Source organism: Anolis sagrei, chromosome 2 (genome assembly GCF_037176765.1).
Source record: "Anolis sagrei isolate rAnoSag1 chromosome 2, rAnoSag1.mat, whole genome shotgun sequence".
In the NCBI taxonomy this organism is placed as follows: domain Eukaryota; kingdom Metazoa; phylum Chordata; class Lepidosauria; order Squamata; family Dactyloidae; genus Anolis; species Anolis sagrei.
Window position 1 is genome coordinate 14,035,913 of NC_090022.1, and position 20,080 is coordinate 14,055,992.

At 44.4% G+C, this 20,080-nt stretch overlaps 1 protein-coding gene across 1 annotated transcript; it reads left to right on the forward strand.

Moving 5' to 3' along the window:
- Positions 1-162: 162 nt before the first annotated feature.
- Positions 163-19,544, forward strand: LOC137096103 (zinc finger protein ZFP2-like). Its single transcript, XM_067464142.1, has 3 exons — positions 163-217; positions 1,609-2,635; positions 19,004-19,544. The coding sequence occupies exons 1-3, from the start codon at positions 163-165 to the stop codon at positions 19,542-19,544; spliced, it is 1,623 nt and encodes a 540-aa protein (XP_067320243.1).
- Positions 19,545-20,080: the final 536 nt, after the last annotated feature.

Consider the following 20,080-nt stretch of genomic DNA (forward strand, 5'->3'; position numbering starts at 1 on the left):
ACATAAAACATGCACTATAAGAATATTACAACCAATATGCAGTAAAATAAAACAATTCAAGACACAAAACAATGAGCATGTACAAATTAAAATACCGGGGATAAAAACAGGGAGTGAGATAGCAGTGGAGCAACTTATTTGTGGGGGAGGAACTCTTCCGAGATGGAGTCAAAAAAAGGACCTTCGTATAAAGGGTGCACTGAAGACGAAATTGAGGGTAAATGGTCAAATGAGATTATAGAGTTAATCTCCAAAAGCACAGAGGAAGAGCCAGGTTTTGAGATTCTTCTTAAAACTTTCTAAGATGGGGGCTTGCCTAATCTCACCAGGCAGTGTATTCCATAGACGGGGAGCCACTGAGGAAAAGGCTCTCTCCCTTGTTCCCTCAAGGTGGGGCTAAGATAATGGTAGAGGTGAAAGGATCGTCAGTCTCCAGGACAGTAAGATCCCCAAGAGACCTCAGGAGTCCTTCTGGATCCATAAGTCTCCTGGGGCGGACCATCTTAATGGGTCCTCCACCCCTGCGGAGGTTAAAAGTCACGGCAAATCTTAAACAAATCAGATGATGGTCGGCCCATGACACTGGAAGAATGTTTTGCTCTTCCATTCTGACCATCCCACCATCCGCAGTGTGTCCTGCCTGATGAGTGGGGACACATATTACTTGAGTCAGCCCCATGGTCGTCATGGCAACCATGAAATCCTGAGCTGCACCTGTTAACGTGGTTTCAGCATGGATGTTAAAGTCTCCCAAAACTATAAGCTGTTGGGAGGCCAAGGCCGAATTTGAGACCACCTCTGCTAGCTCAGGCAGGGAAACTGATGGGGCAGGGAGGAGGGGTTAGGGTGATCTTTCGGCTGTCCATTGCCCGCGGGGTGGTCGGTACACCAGCAGAATCCCCAGGCGGTCTTGGGTTCCCATCTTCAAGTAGACCCACTCAAACCTCGTGGATTGCGAAACGGTGCATCTGATCAGGGCAATGGACAGCCGAAAGATCACCTGGTGGGCACAGCTGGGTGAGATTTACCCCACCCAGCTCATCCAACCACGTCTCGGTGATGCATGCCAGAACCACCCTCTCATCCAGGATGAAATCCTGAATGATAGATGTCTTACCGCTGATGGATCTGGCATTCAGAAGCAGGATCTTGAGTTCAGGGGGTCTATCATGGAGACTACCACACTTATCCTTCTCCAGGGTCGCAAGAACTGTTGCGATTCTCTCTGCATATAGGGTGACCGATCTTAGTAAAGAGGAGACTGGCCTTAACCAGGAATACTAAGCATATATCATGAAACTGAATATGCAATTACTTTTGTAAGACTTCTTTGTGTGCAGATCTGGATTGGATTAAACCATTACAGTTACTGGATTTCTGTAATATTATTTAGGGCAGCTTTTGATGGTCTTCAAATCTTTTGTTCTTTGAAGCAAAACACTCAGAATGGGGTGATGTACATACACATACACCTAAATGATCCAAGGTGAGCAAAGATATTTTAAATCAGATGGAAAGCAAGAGATGGCATGAGAGAAGACCAAGTGGTACAAATTAGGAAAGCAGTGCCAGAACAGAAACAAATGTCCTCTTTCTCTCTCTCTTCAGGTGACCAAATAGGGTGTTGGAAGGAGATGAAGACACCTCAGCAGGTAGAGTCATCGCCAGCAGAAACATCTCAGAGGAGTTTGCTTATGACATCCAACATTCATAAGAAGAGATACCAGCTCAGAAGTCAGGAGTCGAAGAAGTTAGTGGAGACAGACAGGAATCACACCAAGACCCTTATAGGTGCCAATAACAAGACCTCCATAGACACGAGGAAGCCTTTGTTCTCTAAGCATGGAAGAAAATACCATAATGTGTCCAATGAGTTTGCTGATTCAAACTCAAGAAAGAAAGATGCTGAATGTCCTGATGATGAAGAAGGAAGCAAGAGCCACAGACAGTCTTTACAAAGATCCCAAAACGTTCCTACAGGAAGGAAACTGCAGAAATGTGCTACTAGTAAGGATAACTTCAAATCTAGAGGGCACCTGTCACGCCACCAGCAAAGTCACACTGGACAAAAGCCGCACTATAAATGCTCTCAGTGTGGCAAGCGCTTCACTCGGAGAGTCAGCTTGAAGGAGCATGAAAGAATTCATACTGGCGAGAAACCCTATGAATGTTCTCAGTGTGGCAAGTGCTTCAATCTGAGAGCCACCTTGAAGATTCATGAAATAATTCATACTGGCGAGAAGCCCTATGAATGTTCTCAGTGTGGCAAGCGCTTCAATCAGAGAGCTAACTTGAAGAAGCATGAAAGAATTCATACTGGTGAGAAGCGTTATGAATGTTCTCAGTGTGGCAAGTGCTTCAATCAGAGAGCTAACTTGAAGAAGCATGAAAGAATTCATACTGGCGAGAAGCGTTATGAATGTTCTCAGTGTGGCAAGTGCTTCACTCAGAGAGTCAACTTGAAGAAGCATGAAAGAATTCATACTGGCAAGAAGCCCTATGAATGTACTCAGTGTGGCAAGTGCTTCACTCAGAGAGTCAACTTGAAGAAGCATGAAAGAATTCATACTGACGAGAAGCCCTATGAATGTTCTCAGTGTGGCAAGTGCTTCACTCAGAGATTCAGCTTGAAGAGGCATCAAAGAATTCATACTGAAGAGAAACCCTTATGAATGTTCTCAATGTGGGAAATAGTTTTAACCGAGCTCAAAGTTGATTGTCCACTAGACAATCCATACTGGAAAGAAACCCTATTGTTTCCCAAATGTTGAACTGGCTTCCCTTGGCAATATCTGTTGAGTAGACACCAAACACAAGCATTTCCAATTGTTTTCATTTTCAAAACAAAAAAGAGAAGAGAAGAAGAACAAATGTTATATGCAGACAATAAAAGTTTGATAAAAGTTGTTCTAATGATATAAATAAAGAGGAGTTGCCAGAAAATACTTGCTTCATGCGTCTGTGGTTGATCTTGGTATCCAGTGTGTCTTAATGACTGTTTTATGCCACATTTCTGGTTTTGCTGACAAAACTGAATGTTTGAAATATGCCTTATATAACAAGTGGGGGATTTTATTTTGTACAGTTAATTAATTAGAGATGCAGACTTTCAAACAATCTTCTGGCAGGTTGGAACCCTTCATTCAGTCATCCCAAAAAAAAACCCTTGGTGAAAACACACTGGCACCCACCCACTTAGCCTACTATTTTCCAAGGCCTCTCTCAGCCTCACTGGCAGGGAAATCACTACACCTTGCCTTTCTGAAACATGTTTTTATTCCTGAGTATCAAGGTTTAGATTCTTTGCGCCCTCCCCTTTCTTGATGTCTTCAGTGATCCCATTTCGAGTCCAGAAGGAGAGATAATGTGCTAAGCATTACCCAAAGCGGAAAACACAGTGAAATCTTTCCCTGCTAATTTACAGCTCTTTATCGATGCCTTGGAAGTCATAGCCCTCCCTATTGTGCTTTGGTCAGACAGATGGCCATCCAGCCTCTGTTTCAAAGCCTCCAAAGGAGGAGCTTCCACCACACTCTGGGGCAGAGAGAGAGTGCCACTGCTGAACAGCTCTCACAGCCAGGAAGTTCTTCCTCGTGTTCAGGTGGAATCTCATTTCCTGTAGTTTGACGCCATTGTTCCGCATGTCTCCAGGGCTTCAGAAAACAAGCTTGATTCCTCCTCCCTATGACTTCCCCTCACATATTTATCCATGGTCCTCATCATGTCTCCTCTCAGCCTTTTCTTCTGTAGGCTAAACATGCCCCTCTCTTTAAGCCATTCCTCATAGGGCTTGTTCTTCAGGCCCTTGATCCTTTTAGTCGCCCTCTTTAGTCGACACATTCCAGCTTAGAGTCAACATCTCCCTTGAATTGGGGTGCCCAGAATGTATTTATTTACTACATTTATATACTGTTTTCCTCCCCCTAAGGGAACTCAAAGCAGTTTCCAACATTATAAAGGCAACATTCAATGTCATACATACATGTGAAAATAGCAAGACAATAACATATAACTATAGACTAACATAACCAAATTAAAACATAAACATAAAATAACATATAGAGATAAAGCACAAAAACATTGGGCAGATTGTGATTCCAGGTGTGATCTGACAAAGGCAGAAAAGGGATAGCAGACTCTTGATCATTTTAGTCTCCCTCCTCCGGAGACATCTCCCTTCAATTGCGGGGCCCAGAATTTGACACGGTATTCCAGGTGTGGTCTAACCAAGGCAGAATAGAGGGGAAGCATGACTTCCCTGGATCTAGACACTGTTGTTGTTGTTCATTCGTTCAGTTGTTTCCGACTCTTCGTGACTTCATGGACCAGTCCATGCCAGAGCTCCCTGTCGGTCGTCACCACCCCCAGCTCCTTCAAGGTCAGTCCAGTCACTTCAAGGATACCATCCATCCATCTTGCCCTTGGTGGGCCCCTCTTCCTTTTTCCTTCCATTTTCCCCAGCATCATTGTCTTCTCTAAGCTTTCCTTTCTTCTCATGATGTGGCCAAAGTACTTCATCTTGGCCTCTACTATCCTTCCCTCCAGTGAGCAGTCAGGCTTTATTTCTTGGAAGTATCGACTGGTTGGATCTTCTCGCTGTCCAAGGCACTCTCAGCACTTTCCTCCAACACCAGAGCTCAAAAGCATCTCTCTTTCTTCGCTCAGCCTTCCTTATGGTCCAGCTCTCACATCCATAGATTACTACGGGGAATACCATTGCTTTAACTTCGTTGCCAGTGTGATGTCTCTTCACTATTTTATCAAGATTGGTCATTGCTCTCCTCCCAAGAAGTAAGTGTCTCCTGATTTCCTGGCTGCAGTCTGCGTCTGCAGTCATCTTTGCGCCTAGAAATACAAAGTCTGTTACTGCCTCCACATTATCTCCCTCTATTTCCCAGTTGTCAATCATTCTTGTTGCCATAATCTTGGGTTTTTTTATGTTTAACTGCAACCCAGCTTTTGCGTTTTCTTCTTTCACCTTGATTAGAAGGCTTTCGGCCATCAAAGTGGTGTCATCTGCATATCTAAGGTTGTTAATGTTTCTTCCAGAAATTTTCACCCCAGCCTTGCATTCCTCAAGCCCCGCACATCGCATGATGTGTTCTGCATACAAGTTGAATAGGTGGGGTGAGAGTATAAAGCCCTGCCGTACGCCTTTCCCAATCTTGAACCAGTTTGTTGTTCCACGGTCAGTTCTTACTGTTACTACTTGGTTCTTATACAGATTGAATGTATTGTCGCAGGCTTTCATGGCTGGAATCACTAGGTTCTTGTGGGTTTTTTCGAGCTATATGGCCATGTTCTAGAGGCATTTCGTTTCGCCTGCATCTATGGCAAGCATCCTCAGAGGTAGTGAGGTCTGTTGGAAGTAGGAAAATGGGTTTATATATCTGTGGAATGACTGGGCTGGGGCAAAGAGCTCTCTGCTGCAGCTAGGTGTGAATGTTTCAGCTGACCACCTTCATTAGCATTTGAAGGCCTGGCTGAGCCTGGGAAAATGTTTTGTTGAGAGGTGTTAAGATGTGCCTGGTTGTTTGTTTCCTCTCTGCTGTTTTGCTGTTGTAATTTTAGAGTTTTTAAATAGTTTTTTTTAGAGTTTTTTTTATACAGATTCCTCAGGAGAGAGATAAGGTGTATCTTTGTGTATCTTTGCATTTCATTTTTTTCTGCCTAAGTGAAGTATCTTGCATTTGTCACTTGAACTTCATTTTGTTAGTTTTGGCTAATCATCTCTATAATCTGTTAAGATCGTTTTGAATTCTGTTCCTGTCTTCTGGGGTATTGGCACTCCCTCCCAATTTGATGTTGTCTGCAAACTTGATGATCCTGCCTTCTAACCCTTTCTCTAAGTCATTAATAAAGATCCTGAACAGGACCGGGCCCAGGACAAAACCCTGCAAATGGCACTCCACTCATCACTGCTTTCCAGGATGAAGAGGAAGCATTGGTGAGAATCACCCTCTGGGTTTGTTCGCTTAACCAATTACAGATCCAGCTAACCGTAGTTTTGCCTAGCCCACATTTGACAAGTAAGTTTGCCAGAAGGTCATGGGGGACCTTGTCGAAGGCCTTCCTGAAATCCAGATATGCTCCATCCACAGCAGTCTCTGCATCTACCCAGCTTGTAACTATTGAAAAAAGAGATCAGATTAATCTGGCATGACTTGTTTTTGAGAAATCCATGTTGACTATTACAGATGGCCACATGCCTTTCTAAGTGTTTACAGACCACTTCCTTAATGATCTTTTCCAGGATCTTGCCACGTATCAATGTGAGGCTGACCGGACAGTAATAGTTTGAGTCCTTTTTTCCCTTCTTGAAGATAGGGACCACATTTGCCCTCCTCCAATCTGCTGGGAGCTGCTGGGATTTCTCCCGTTCTCTAAGGACTCTCAAAGATGATTACCAGTGGTTCTGAAATAACTTCTGCTAGTTCCTTCAGTACCAGGTATTCCTGGATTACTTGTTTCCCTGTTTGGGGTTGGATTTTCTCCTAATCCTTCGTCCATTACATGTTGCTGAGGTTGAGGATGGCTTTCTTTTTGTGAGAAGACTGAGGCAAATAAGGCATTAAGTAGTTCCACCTTTTCCCTATCCCGTCAGCATTACCCCTTCTTCTCCTCCCAGAGGCCTTATCACCTCGCTGTAGCGAATTTGTAACTCTATCTGAAATTTTAGTGCATAGCTCTATGTTTGCAGGGGGCAGATAAGAAAGAATAGAGAGGATAGCAACAGAGGGACAGGATTTATTTGCATATGGAGGCTGATTGGTCATATGCAGATTAGCATAGCCCCAGAATTTCAACAGGTTGGGAGACAAAATGACAGTTGGGAAGAGCAGAGCTGAACATTCTAAAGGGGCGGAGTTAAGTTCAAAAAGGAGGGGAGTGAGAGGGAGAGTTTCAAAAAGGACAGTTGGTTGGGGATTGCAGTTTGTGAAGGAGAGAGAGTTAGGGAGGGATTCCTGTTCATGAGAGACAGTTAAGACACTCCTGTTAGAAAAGTAAGCAGTTAGTCAAAGAGAGTACAAGTTTTGAGAACTTAAAGAAAAGCCAGTGGTGCTTTAATCAGAAAGTAATTTTAGTCAAGTCTGTGTAAAGCAAATACCATCTTGGTAAATGAGAAACATTGAAAGCCTATTTCAGGAAAGTGCACCAAGTATATTATACATGACTGTAGTTCACCTACGATATATCCAAGAGCATTCTGAGCCCCACCAACGATGGGATTAAATGAACCTTGGCACACAGAACTCCCATGGCCAGAAGAAAATACTGGAAGGGTTTGGTGGGCATTGACCTTGTCCCAATTATGTTGTTTGTGGAATTCATAATGTTCTTTGATTGTAGGTGAACTATAAATCCCAGCAACTACAACTGCCAGATGTCAATGTCTATTTTCTCCAAACTATACTAGTGTTCACATTTGGGCATATTAAGTGTCCCTGCCAAGTTTGGTCGAGATCCATCGTTCTTTATGAGTCCATAGTGCTCTCTTGATGTAGGTGAACTACAACTCCCAAACTCAAGGTCAATGCCCACCAAACCCTTCCAGTATTTTCTGTTGGTCATGGGAGTTCTGTGTGCCAAGTTTGGTTCAATTCCATCATTGGTGGAGTTCAGAATGCGCTTTGATTGTAGGTGAACTATAAATCCCAGCAACTACAACTCCCACAGGACAAAATCAATACCCTCCCTCAATCCCACCAGTATTCAAATTTGGGTGTTTTGAGTGTTTGTGCCAAATTTGGTCCAGTGAACTAAAATACATCCTGCATATCAGATATTTGCATTACGATTCATAACAGCAGCAAAATGACAGTTATGAAGTAGCAATGAAACTAATTTTATGGCTGGGGGTCACCACAACATGAGGAAGCGTATTAAGGGGTCGTGGCATTAGGAAGGTTGAGAACCACTGGCTTAGCCGGTATTGCACCACCTAACAAGTCTCCCAGTCCTCTGTGTGCCCAGGGGGAGTCTCTCATTTGGTATCAGCCGTTGATTGAGGCTCTGGGTTTGAGCCTGCCACTTTTGGACTCTCGCTTGCTGAGGTGTTCCAGCGAGTATCTCTGTAGATCTTACACAACTATTTCTTGATTTAAGTCGTTGACGTGCTGGCTGATGCCCAAACAAGGGATGTGCTGGAGATGTCTCTGCCTTGGTCCTTTCACTATTGGTTGCTGCTTCCCAGCGGATGTCAGGTGGTGCAATACCAGCTAAACAGTGTAATTTCTCCAGTGGTGTAGGGCGTTGACATCCTGTGATAATGTGGCATGTCTCATTAAGAGCCACATCCCCTCTTTTAGCGTGCCCTTGCCTATACTGACACTGATATAGAAAGATTAGCTAACACAGCCAACACACCAAATTTACTAGGATTAGTTTGCAGGCTGCCGTAAAACAAAATAGTTCACATTAAAGACCGGGGACTCAAAAGGAGGGATTTTTTAATATATATATATATATATATATATATATATATATGTATGTATTGAAAATTTCCAAATACAGTGATTCTGGGAGGGACAGTTGAGGAGTGAAGGATGTTGGGAGGCAGTGTTGGAAGAGAAGGAACACAAAGGGAAAGGAAAAAAGAAAGAGAAAAAATATTTTAAAAATTATAAAATATACAGATAGATTTTTGTGTAGCACAACACCAAACATAACAACAACAAACACATAGTTAGACTTCTATTCTTCTTGGTGTTGTTCAATATTGTATATAAAAAGTTGATTTTTTTATATTGTCGAAGGCTTTCATGGCTGGAATCACTGGGTTGTTGTAGGGTTTTTCGGGCTCTTTGGCCATGTTCTAGAGGCATTCTCTCCTGACGTTTCGCCTGCATCTATGGCAAGCATCCTCAGAGGTAGTGAGGTCTGTTGGAACTGGGAAAAAGGTTTTATATATCTGTGGAATGACCAGGGTGGGACAAAGGACTCTTGTCTGCTGGAGCTAGGTGTGAATGTTTCAACTGACTACCTTGATTAGCATATCATGACCTGACAGTGCTTGGAGCAAACTTTTGTTGAGAGGTGATTAGATGCCCTTGCTTATTTCCTCTCTGTTGTTGTGCTGTTGTAATTTTAGAGTTTTTTAATACTGGTAGCCAGATTTTGTTCATTTTATGTTTTCCTCCTTTCTGTTGAAAATGGTTGTGAGAGTGGTCCAGCATTTCTGTGTTCTCAAATAATATGCTGTGTCCAGGCTGGTTCATCAGGTGCTCTGCTATGGCTGACTTCTCTGGTTGAAGTAGTCTGCAGTGCCTTTCATGTTCCTTGATTCGTTTTTGGGCAATGCTGCTGCGTTTGGTGGTCCCTCTGTAGACTTGTCCACAGCTGTATGGTATCCGATAGACTCCTGCAGAAGTGAGAGGAAATCAGCCATAGCAGAGCACCTGATGAACCAACCTGGACACAGCATTCTATTTGAGAACACAAAAATGCTGGACCACTCTCACAACCACCATGTCAGGCTACACAGAGAAGCCATTGAAATCCACAAACATGTGGACAATTTCAACAGAAAGGAAGAAACCATGAAAATGAACAAAGTCTGGCTACCAGTTTTAAAAAATTCTAAAATTAAAACAACAGAGAGAAAAACAGGCAGGGACATCTAATCACCTTTCATTAAGAGTTTGCTCCAGGCACAGTCAGCCCATTGTATGCTAATCAAGGTGGTCAATTGAAAAGATTCACACCTAGCCCATCTTACAGTAGCCTTTTGTCTCACCCTGGTCTTTCCACAGATATATAAACCCCCTTTTTTCCCAGCTCCAGACCTCACCCTCTGAGGATGCCTGCCATAGATGCAGGCGAAACGTCAGGAGAAATGCCTCTAGAACATGGCCATATAGCCCGAAAAAACCCACAAGAACTGAGGGATCCCTCTTGTCCTTTGCTGAACGTAGATTTGTTGGATTTTCTTGGTGGGTCTGTAGATAGTTTGTAGTTTGTCAACTACACCCAAGAGTATTGAAGGAACTAGCGGAAGTCATTTCATAGAATCATAGAATCATAGAATCAAAGAGTTGGAAGAGACCTCATGGGCCATCCAGTCCAACCCCTTGCCAAGAAGCAGGAATATTGCATTCAAATCACCCCTGACAAATGGCCATCCAGCCTCTGCTTAAAAGCTTCCAAAGAAGGAGACTCCACCACACTCCGGGGCAGAGAGTTCCACTGCTAAAACTAACTGCCAAAACTAACAAAATGAAGTTCAACGGGGACAAATGCAAGATACTCCACTTAGACAGAAAAAACGAAATGCAAAGATACAGAATGGGGGACAATGCCTGGCTCGAGAGCAGTACGTGTGAAAAAGATCTTGGAGTCCTCGTGGACAACAAGTTAAATATGAGCATACAATGTGATGTGGCGGCAAAAAAAGCCAATCGGATTTTGGCCTGCATCAATAGGAGCATAGTGTCTAGATCTAGAGAAGTCATGCTACCCCTCTATTCCGCTTTGGTTAGACCACACCTGGAATATTGTGTCCAATTCTGGGCACCACAGTTCAAGAGAGATATTGACAAGCTGGAATGTGCCCAGAGGAGGGCAACTAAAATGATAAAGGGTCTGGAGAACAAGCCCTATGAGGAGCGGCTTAAGGAGCTGGGCATATTTAGCCCAGCTCCTTAAGCCAACTCTATGATTCTATGACTTCAAGGATACCATCCATTTATCTTGCCCATGGTCGGCCCCTCTTTCTTTTTCCTCCCATTTCCCCCAGCATCATTGTCTTCTCTAAGCTTTCCTTTCTTCCCATGATGTGGCCAAATGCCCTTTCAGAGAGATTTGAAATGGTATTTCTTTGTCCATATGAAGAAAGCTTTCAGAAGCCAAGAAGCCTATCAGTCTGTCTGTCTCTTCTTCTCTCTCCATCTCTCTGCACCTGCATAGCTTGAGCCTGAACAAAACTGCAACAGTATCCAAAAGTTCTTGGCTCAGCCATTACCCCATGCATTGCCCAACCAATCGGCTTCATGCATTTTATTTTACAGTTAACACACACACATTGACCAATTCCTTGCATGCTCCAACACAGATGATCCTTGTGGTCTCTTCCAACTCTACGGTATTTTTTTTACCTTTGTGACCAAAACCAAAACTAAAGTAAGCACACTCACCTGAGAAAGTTCCTTTTCCTTCTTGGCGTTTCTGAAATCTTCCTTCCTGTCGCTCAGGGACCATCACAGGAAGTGTGTGTCAGTTCCCTGGAGATGGAAGGAAAATCACCAGAGCCTGCTCAGGGGCACATCGATGAGGAAGCCAAGTCGGCGAAGGATGCCGAGATCCCTTGGCAAGGTAAGGCTTCACGGGTCTGTGAGAATGAATGTGCCACACGTAGGCTACACCTACCTTGGAGTATTCCTGTAGTCTGGCACCCCTTTAACTGATATGGCTCAGTACTCTGGGATCATGGGAGCTGCAACTTATGGAGGCAGCAGTTCTCTTGGGCAGAGAAGGCTAAAGACCTCATAAAACCACAAACATGGCCCATGGGGCGAAAAGGGGTTTGAGCCATTTCTTTTAGAAAACCATATTGGGGGGGGGGGGGTGGGAATGGGGTGGAGGGAAGGTTACACTTGCCCAGCATCTGCTTTTGACTCTATCCAACCCCTTCGCCTTCTTAAAAAAAGAATTCCCATTTATTCTTTGCAGGTGGTGAAATCAAATACCCAGATCTTTCCATTACCGTGTTCCCTGCTGAAGGCCAAGCTGAGGCAGAAGATGAGCTCATTAAAGTATGCCATCTCATTTAGTTCTTCCCTAATCCAAAGTATTGGTCTGCCATAACAATAACAACTGATAGGCTGTTAGGAATTGTGGGAGTTGAAGTCCAAAACATCTGGAGGGCCCAAATGTGCCCATGCCTGCTCTAGATGGAAAATGCAAGAGGAACAGCAGCCTATTTAAGGATGCATCTACACCAGGGCTCCTCAAACTAAGGCCCGAGGGCCAGAGATGGCCTTCCAAGGTCATTTACCCGGCCCTTGCTCAGGGTCAACCTAAGTCTGAAATGAATTAAAAGCACACAACAACAACATTATCTCATCAGCCAAAAGCAGACCCACACTTTCCATTGAAATACTAATAAGTTTATATTTCTTAAATTTATTCATTTAATTCATTTTAATTATTGTGTTTTTTGCACTACAAATATATGTGCAGTGTGCAGAGGAATTCATTCATTTTTTTCCAAATTATAATCCAGCCCTCCAACAGTTTCAGAGACTGTGACCTGGCCCTCTGTTTAAAAAGTTTGAGGACCCCTGATCTACACTGTAGAGTTAATGCAGCAGAAGCATAAACAGATGAGTTGTTGTGACTCAGTCTGAGCCTGAATCTGAGTCTGAACTTTCTGGGCCTGCTGGGTTTTCTGAGCCTGTCTATTTGCAGGATGACAAGGAGGCTAATGGGTTACAGATTTCTGTACATGTTACAGACGGTGCTAATAGTTCATAGAAGAAACAGCAAGCCTGTTCCCTGGGGAACGGAATATGCCTTTAGATAAGGATAGTGAAACAACTCCACAAGTTCAGGTGGATCCTTTCGGTTCCAGGACTGGCCGGAGATAATGAGTTGCTTAGCCTTGATGATAAGACTGAATTAATGACTAGACAAGATTGTTTACAATTAAGAGTCCATAGAAGTTCACGTCTGGCCAGCCAGCGTGAAGCCAAAGGTCAACGCAATGCTCTTATGTTTGGGAAAACTGTTTAATGATGCAGCCGACAGGCAATCCCTGTCAGTCCAACGTTACTCTTCCCATGTTAACGTCTGTGGATTTACCTTGGCTTTTGGCAGCACGCCTCTGGCTTCTTGAAACTTGGATCTTGTTCCTGTTTGTACCTGTTTACCATGGACTCGTTTGACCGTTGCTAAGGGATTATGCTTCATGGTTTTGCTTTTGAATCTTGGGAACTTTGCCTTTACATTTAAGATTCGGTTTTGCCTATGGAACTTTCGCATTTCTATTTCTCTGTTTTGATTTTGCTTTTTCTCAATAAACTACAAAACCTACAGCCTTGGTGTGAGTTGGTGTCTTGAGCAAGGTGAAAACTACTCTGAGTTGCAACATGAGTCTCTATGTCAATGCTGTTGCGCATATGGAGGGCCTGACTCTTTTATTCATGGGCATGTCTTGCTTTTCCAGGCACTACTGGACCGCATGGATTCAGACCTCTATTTGCAAGGGATTGAGCAGACAGTGTCCCAGGCAGACCAACAGACCATCTTCTGCCAAGTCCGGCCGGAGAAGGATGGAAACACCCAGCTGATAGGTAAGGGCAGCTGAGATCCATGACTTGTCACTTTATGAAATTGTGGGCCCTTCCACACAGCTGTAGAAAATCCACATTAAACTGGATTATATGGCAGTGTGGACTCAGATAACCCAGTTCAAAGCAGATATTAATATTCTGGGTTATATGGCTGTGTGGAAGGGCCCTGAGAGTGGGCCCTCCACATTCGCAGATTGTATTATGTTTGGATTTAATTTAAATGTTCTCCTTAGAAATCTCTAGATCTCCCAGTACGATTCTGTGACCTTACTTAGGCGATCCCTCGTAGCCTGAGGATGAGAGTCCTCCAAATGTAGTGTCTTGGTGGTGGGTCTGTAGGTGGCTGTGGAGCCCTATTCTTGATCCGTATGTTCTCCTGTAGTGAGGGCATCAGTTTCCAGGTGGAAGGCGGTCTTGGTCAGGGGTGCTTGATGTGCCTTTCTCTTGGCACGTTTCTCCCTTTCACTCTCCATTCGTGCCTCCTCAAATTCTGCAGCACTGCTGCTCACAGCTGACCTCCTGTTAGAGCGCTCAAGGGCCAGGGCCTCCCAGTTCTTGGTGTCTATGCCACAGTTTTTATGGTTGGTTTTAAGCCCATCTTGCTGGTTGTCTTTGCTTCTTCCAGCATGTTGACATTTATCCGCTTGCCTTCCCAAGAGATTTGCAGGATTTTTTTGGAGGCAATGCTGATGGAATTCTTCCAGGAGTTGAGTGTGACGTCTGTAGAAGTCTACTTTTCGCAGGCATATAACAGGGTTGGGAGGACAATAGCTTTATAAACGAGCACCTTGGCAGAGGAGCAGAAGGAGGCCTCTCTGCTGGTGCTAGTACAGCAACTGTGCCTGGGTGAGGCGTGCAGTCACCCCAAAGGAGATTCATCAGAGAATGCAAGCTGTTTATGGTAATTGTGTTGATGTGAGTACTGTGAGTCGTTGGACGAGTAAGTATAAAGATGTTGAGGTGGGAACATCTGACTTGCATGACGTCCTATGACAGCAACCACCGAGTTTCACAAGCAAAAGGTTGACAGATTGATTCAGGACGATGGTTGTATCACTCAGAGAGAAATTTCAAGCATAATCGGCATTTCTGTTCCCAATAATGAAATAAGATCTTGTCAGAGATTGACGCTGCCCAGCAGAAGGAATGCTAGATCAAACAGACATGGATTTGCAAATAAGGACTCTGCAAGCTTTGAGTTACAAAAGAAAACTAAGTTTTACTAAGCACACACAGCAAACACATCTTTCTTCAGCGAGCGACATACAGGAAGAGAACTAGTCAAAACCGAAAGCCAAAACACTTCTTCACATCTGCTTATCTTCTCTTGCTTGAAGCTGGCAACTCCCTTCAGATTCTCACCAGAACATAACTTATCTTACTTTCTCAAGTTCACATAATCACAGCCTCAACTCTAAACATTTCTGCACAGTGTTTTCAATTCACAGTGGCATCCGTATTTGCAATACATAGAAGCACATTTAAAACACATACATAACTCAATAAATCCTGACAGATCTGTGGGGACATCATTATGCTTCTGATGAAGACGTTGAGAAAATTGTGAGACGCTGGTTGTGGAAACAGAGTGTTGACTTCTTCCGTGACGGCTTCAGAAAACTTGTTCATCGTTGGCAGAAATGTCTCCAATTGTTTGGTGATTATGTGAAAAAGTGAATAGTGGTAGTAAAAAAGCACGTTCTAAGGATTATTTCTGCATTTGATTTATTAAAATATTCCCATCTTTCAACCCTCATAATTGACTCATCATCTAAAGAGCCACGCTGGAGAGTAAAGCTAAACTGATTTCATATCTGAGAACTCAGTTTCAGTTAGATTTTTTCCGGATTTGCCACACTGGCATCTATGAAAATCAGTAAGAGCTGCCGCAAACTAGGCTCCTGCGGGAGCAAACCTTGCCAGCACGTCCCTGATGTCATGAGGCTGCGCCTCTCGCCCCGCCCCTTTCTCAGCCTCTTTCTCCGTGCCAGAGTGGTTTTTCCTTTGCTAGGGCAGCATTGCCAGCGTACTCTCTCAGTTGGCAGAATTGGGGAACAAGGCTTTCATGGCCGGAATCACTGGGTTGTGGTAGGTTTTTTTGGGCTATGTGGCCATGGTCTAGAGCAGTGCCCAGATGTTTTTGGCCTTCAACTCCCAGAAATCCTGACAGCTGGCAAACTGGCTGGGATTTCTGGGAGTTGTAGGCCAAAAACATCTGAGGACCCCAGGTTGAGAACCACTGGTCTAGAGGCATTGTCTCCTGATGTTTCGCCTGTATCTATGGCAAGCATCCTCAGAGGTAGTGAGGTCTGTTGGAACTGTTGGCATAGATGCAGGCGAAACGTCAGGAGATAATGCCTCTAGACCAGGGATCTTCAAACTAAGGCCCGGGGGCCGGATATGGCCCTCCAAGGTCATATGCCCTCCCCTCGCTCAGGGTCAACCTAAGTCTGAAATGACTTGAAAGCACACAACAACATCATCAACAACAACAATCCTATGCCATCAGTCAAGAGCAGGCCCACACTTCCCATTGAAATACTAATAAGTTTATATTTGTTAAAATTGTTCTTCATTTTTAATTATTGTATTGTTTTTAAGTATTTTTGCACTACAAATAAGATATGTGCAGTGTGCATGGAAATTATTATTTAATAATCCAGCCCTCCAACAGTTTGAGAGACTGTGACCTGGCCCTCTGTTTAAAAAGACTAGACCATGGCCATATAGCCTGAAAAAACCCACAACAACCCATTATTGTTGTTGTTGTTGTTGATCTTGTGTGCTTTCAAGTGGTTTCAGAATTAGATTGACCCTGAGCGAGGGCCGGGTAAATGACCTTGGAGGGCCGTATCCGGCCCCCGGACCATAGTTTGAGGACCCCTGCTCTAGACCATGGCTTATAGCTTGAAAAAACCTAAAACAACCCGTTGTTGTTGTTGTTGTTGTTGTTGTGTGCTTTCAAGTGGGTTCAGAATTAGATTGACCCTGAGCGAGGGCCGGGTAAATGACCGTGGAGGGCCGTATCCGGCTCCCGGGCCATAGTTTGCGGACCCCTGGGCTTAGCAGTGCAATTTCTCCTGGGTCTTGGGCGCAGACACCCCGTGATAATGCGGCATGTCTCGTAAAGAGCCACATCCAGTGTTTTAACATGGTGAGAGCATTGTATGTCACCGGGGGAGAGGGACAGTGGGGTGGGAGGAGATGAGAGAGAGGCTCAGGAGGGGCGAGGCTGGAGCCCTGATGCAGGAGCCCCTCCCTCCCTCTCTGCCTCCCTCTCTCTCTCTCTCCCTTGGTCCAAACCAGCTTCTCTCTCTCTCTCTGTCTCTGGAAGGGAAGAGGCTGCAATACCGCAGGCGGCCACCGGGGGCAGCAGCGCCCTTGCGGCTCCGCCTGGGCCAAGCTCCTCCTCTTCCTCCTTCCTGCCTTGCCTTTCCTTCCGGTGGAGTTCCTTCCCTCTCGTTGCTCATCTGGGCCCAGGCTCCAGGCCTTGTGAAACCAGAACTCCCAAGTCCCCCTCCTCGCCTGGAGCCAGGGCACTCACTGCAGGGGGGGCCAGGACAGCCTGGGTGGGGGAGGGAGATATTCCCTTTCCCTGGCTTCCTCCTGAGGATTCAGACTGCCTTTGCAGGAAGCTTTTGTGTAGATCAGTGTTTCTCAACCTGGGGGTCGGGACCCCTGGGGGGGTGTCAGAGGGGTCGCCAAAGACCATAAGAAAACACAGTATTTTCTGATGGTCATGGGGATTCCATGTGGGAAGTTTGAGCCAATTCTATGGTTGGTGGAGTTCAGAATGTTCTTTGATTGTAATGAACTATAAATCCCAGCATCTACAACTCCCAAATGTCAAGGTCTATTCTCCCCAGACTCCAACAGTGTTCACATTTGGGCATATTGAGTATTCGTGCCAAGTTTGGTCCAGATCCACCATTGCATGAGTCCACAGTGCTCTCTGGATATAGGTGAACTACAACTCCCAAACTCAAAGTCAATGCCCATCAAACCCTTCCAATGTTTTCCATTGGTCATGGGAGCCAAGTTTGATTCAAATCCATCGCTGGTGGAGTTCGGAATGCTCTTTGATTATAAGTGGACTATAAATCCTAGCAACTACAACTCCCAAATTACAAAATCAATCTTCCCCCAACCCCACTAGCATTCACATTTGGGTGCATTGGGTATTTGTGCCCAGTTTGGTCCAGTGAATGAAAATGCATCCTGCATATCAGATATTTACATTACGATTTATAACAGTAGTAAAATGACTGTTATGAAGTAGCAATGGAAACAATATTATGGTTGGGGGTCACCACAACATGGGGGACTGTATTAAGGGGTCACAGCATTAGGAAGGTTGAGAACCACTGGGTTAGGGTGATCTTTCGGCTGTCCATTGCCCGCAGGGTGATTGGTACACCAGCAGAATCCCCAGGCGGTCTTGGGTTCCCATCTTCAAGAAGACCCACTCAAACCTCGCGGATTGCGAAGGTGCATCTGGTCAGGGCAATGGACAGCCGAAAGATCGCCCTAACCCTTCCTCCCCGCCCCCTGGACCTAGCCTGCTGATGCACCCCAAAACCCAGTGGGCACAGCTGGGTGAGATTTACCCCACCCAGCTCATCCAACCTCGTCTCAGTGATGCATGCCAGAACCACCCTCTCATCCAGGAACAAATCCTGAATGATAGATGTCTTACCGCTGACGGATCTGGCATTCAGAAGCAGGATCTTGAGTTCAGGGGGTCTATCATGGAGACTACCGCACTCATCCTTCTCCAGGGTCGCAAGAACTGTTGTGCTTCTCCCTGGGTATAGGGTGACCGATCTTAGTAAAGAGGAGACTGGCCTTAACCAGGAATACTAAGCATATATCATGAAACTGAATATGCAATTACTTTTGTAAGACTTCTTTGTGTGCAGATCTGGATTGGATTAAACCATTACAGTTACTGGATTTCTGTGAGTAATATTATTTAGGGCAGCTTTTGATGGTCTTCAAATCCTTTGTTCTTTGAAGCAAAACACTCAGAATGGGGTGATGTACATACACATACACCTAAATGATCCAAGGTGAGCAAAGAGATTTTGAATCAGATGGAAAGCAAGAGATGGCATGAGAGAAGACCAAGTGGTACAAATTAGGAAAGCAGTGTCAGAACAGAAACAAATGTCCCCTTTCTCTCTCTCTTCAGGTGACGAAATAGGGTGTTGGAAGGAGATGAAGACACCTCAGCAGGTAGAGTCATCGCCAGCAGATACATCTCAGAGGAGTTTGCTTATGACATCCAACATTCATAAGAAGAGATACCAGCTCAGAGGTCAGGAGTCGAAGAAGTTAGTGGAGACAGACAAGAAACACACCAAGAGCCTTATAGGTGCCAATAACAAGAGCTCCACAGACACGGGGAAGCCTTTGCTCTCTAAGCATGGAAGAAAATACCATAATGTGTCCAATGAGTTTGCTGATCCAAACTCAAGAAAGAAAGATGCTGAATGTCCTGATGATGAAGAAGGAAGCAAGAGCCACAGACAGTCTTTACAGAGATCCCAAAACGTTCCTACAGGAAGGAAACTGCCGAAATGTGCTACTAGTAAGGATAACTTCAAATCTAGAGGGCACCTGGCACGCCACCAGCAAAGTCACACTGGACAAAAGCCGCACTATAAAGGCTCTCAGTGTGGCAAGCGGTTCACTCGGAGATATAGCTTGAAGAGGCATCAAAGAATTCATACTGGCGAGAAACCCTATGAATGTTCTCAGTGTGGCAAGTGCTTCAATCTGAGAGTTAACTTGAAGATTCATGAAATAATTCATACTGGCGAGAAGCCCTATGGATGTTCTCAGTGTGGCAAGTGCTTCAATCGGAGAGTCAGCTTGAAGATTCATGAAAGAATTCATACTGGCGAGAAGCCCTATGAATGTTCTCAGTGTGGCAAGTGCTTCACTCAGAGAGCCACCTTGAAGAAGCATGAAATAATTCATACTGGCGAGAAGCCTTATGAATGTTCTCAGTGTGGCAACTGCTTCACTCAGAGAGTTCACTTGAAGATGCATGAAAGCATTCATACTGGCAAGAAGCCCTATGAATGTTCTCAGTGTGGCAAGTGCTTCAATCGGAGAGGTAACTTGAAGAATCATGAAAGAATTCATACTGGCGAGAAGCCCTATGAATGTTCTCAGTGTGGCAAGTGCTTCACTCAGAGATTCAGCTGGAAGAGGCATCAAAGAGTTCATACTGAAGAGAAACCCTTATGAATGTTCTCAATGTGGGAAATAGTTTTAACAGAGCTCAAAGTTGATTGTCCACTAGACAATCCATACTGGAAAGAAACCCTATTGTTTCCCAAATGTTGAACTGGCTTCCCTTGGCAATATCTGTTGAGTAGACACCAGGCACAAGCATTTCCAATTGTTTTCATTTTCAAAACAAAAAAGAGAAGAGAAGAAGAACAAATGTTATATGCAGTAAATAAAAATTTGACAAAAGTTGTTATAATGATATAAATAAAGAGCAGTTGCCAGTATTTTCCATTTGTTGTTGATCTTGGTATCCAGTGTGTTGTTGATCTTGGTATCCAGTGTGTCTTAATGACTGTTTTATGCCACATTTCTGGTTTTGCTGACAAAACTGCATGTTTGAAACATGCCTTGTATAACAAGTGGGGGATTTTATTTTGTACAGTTAATTAATTAGAGATGCAGACTTTCAAACAATCTTCTGGCAGGTTGGAACCCTTCATTCAGTCATCCCAAAAAAACCCTTGGTGAAAAGACACTGGCACCCCCACCCA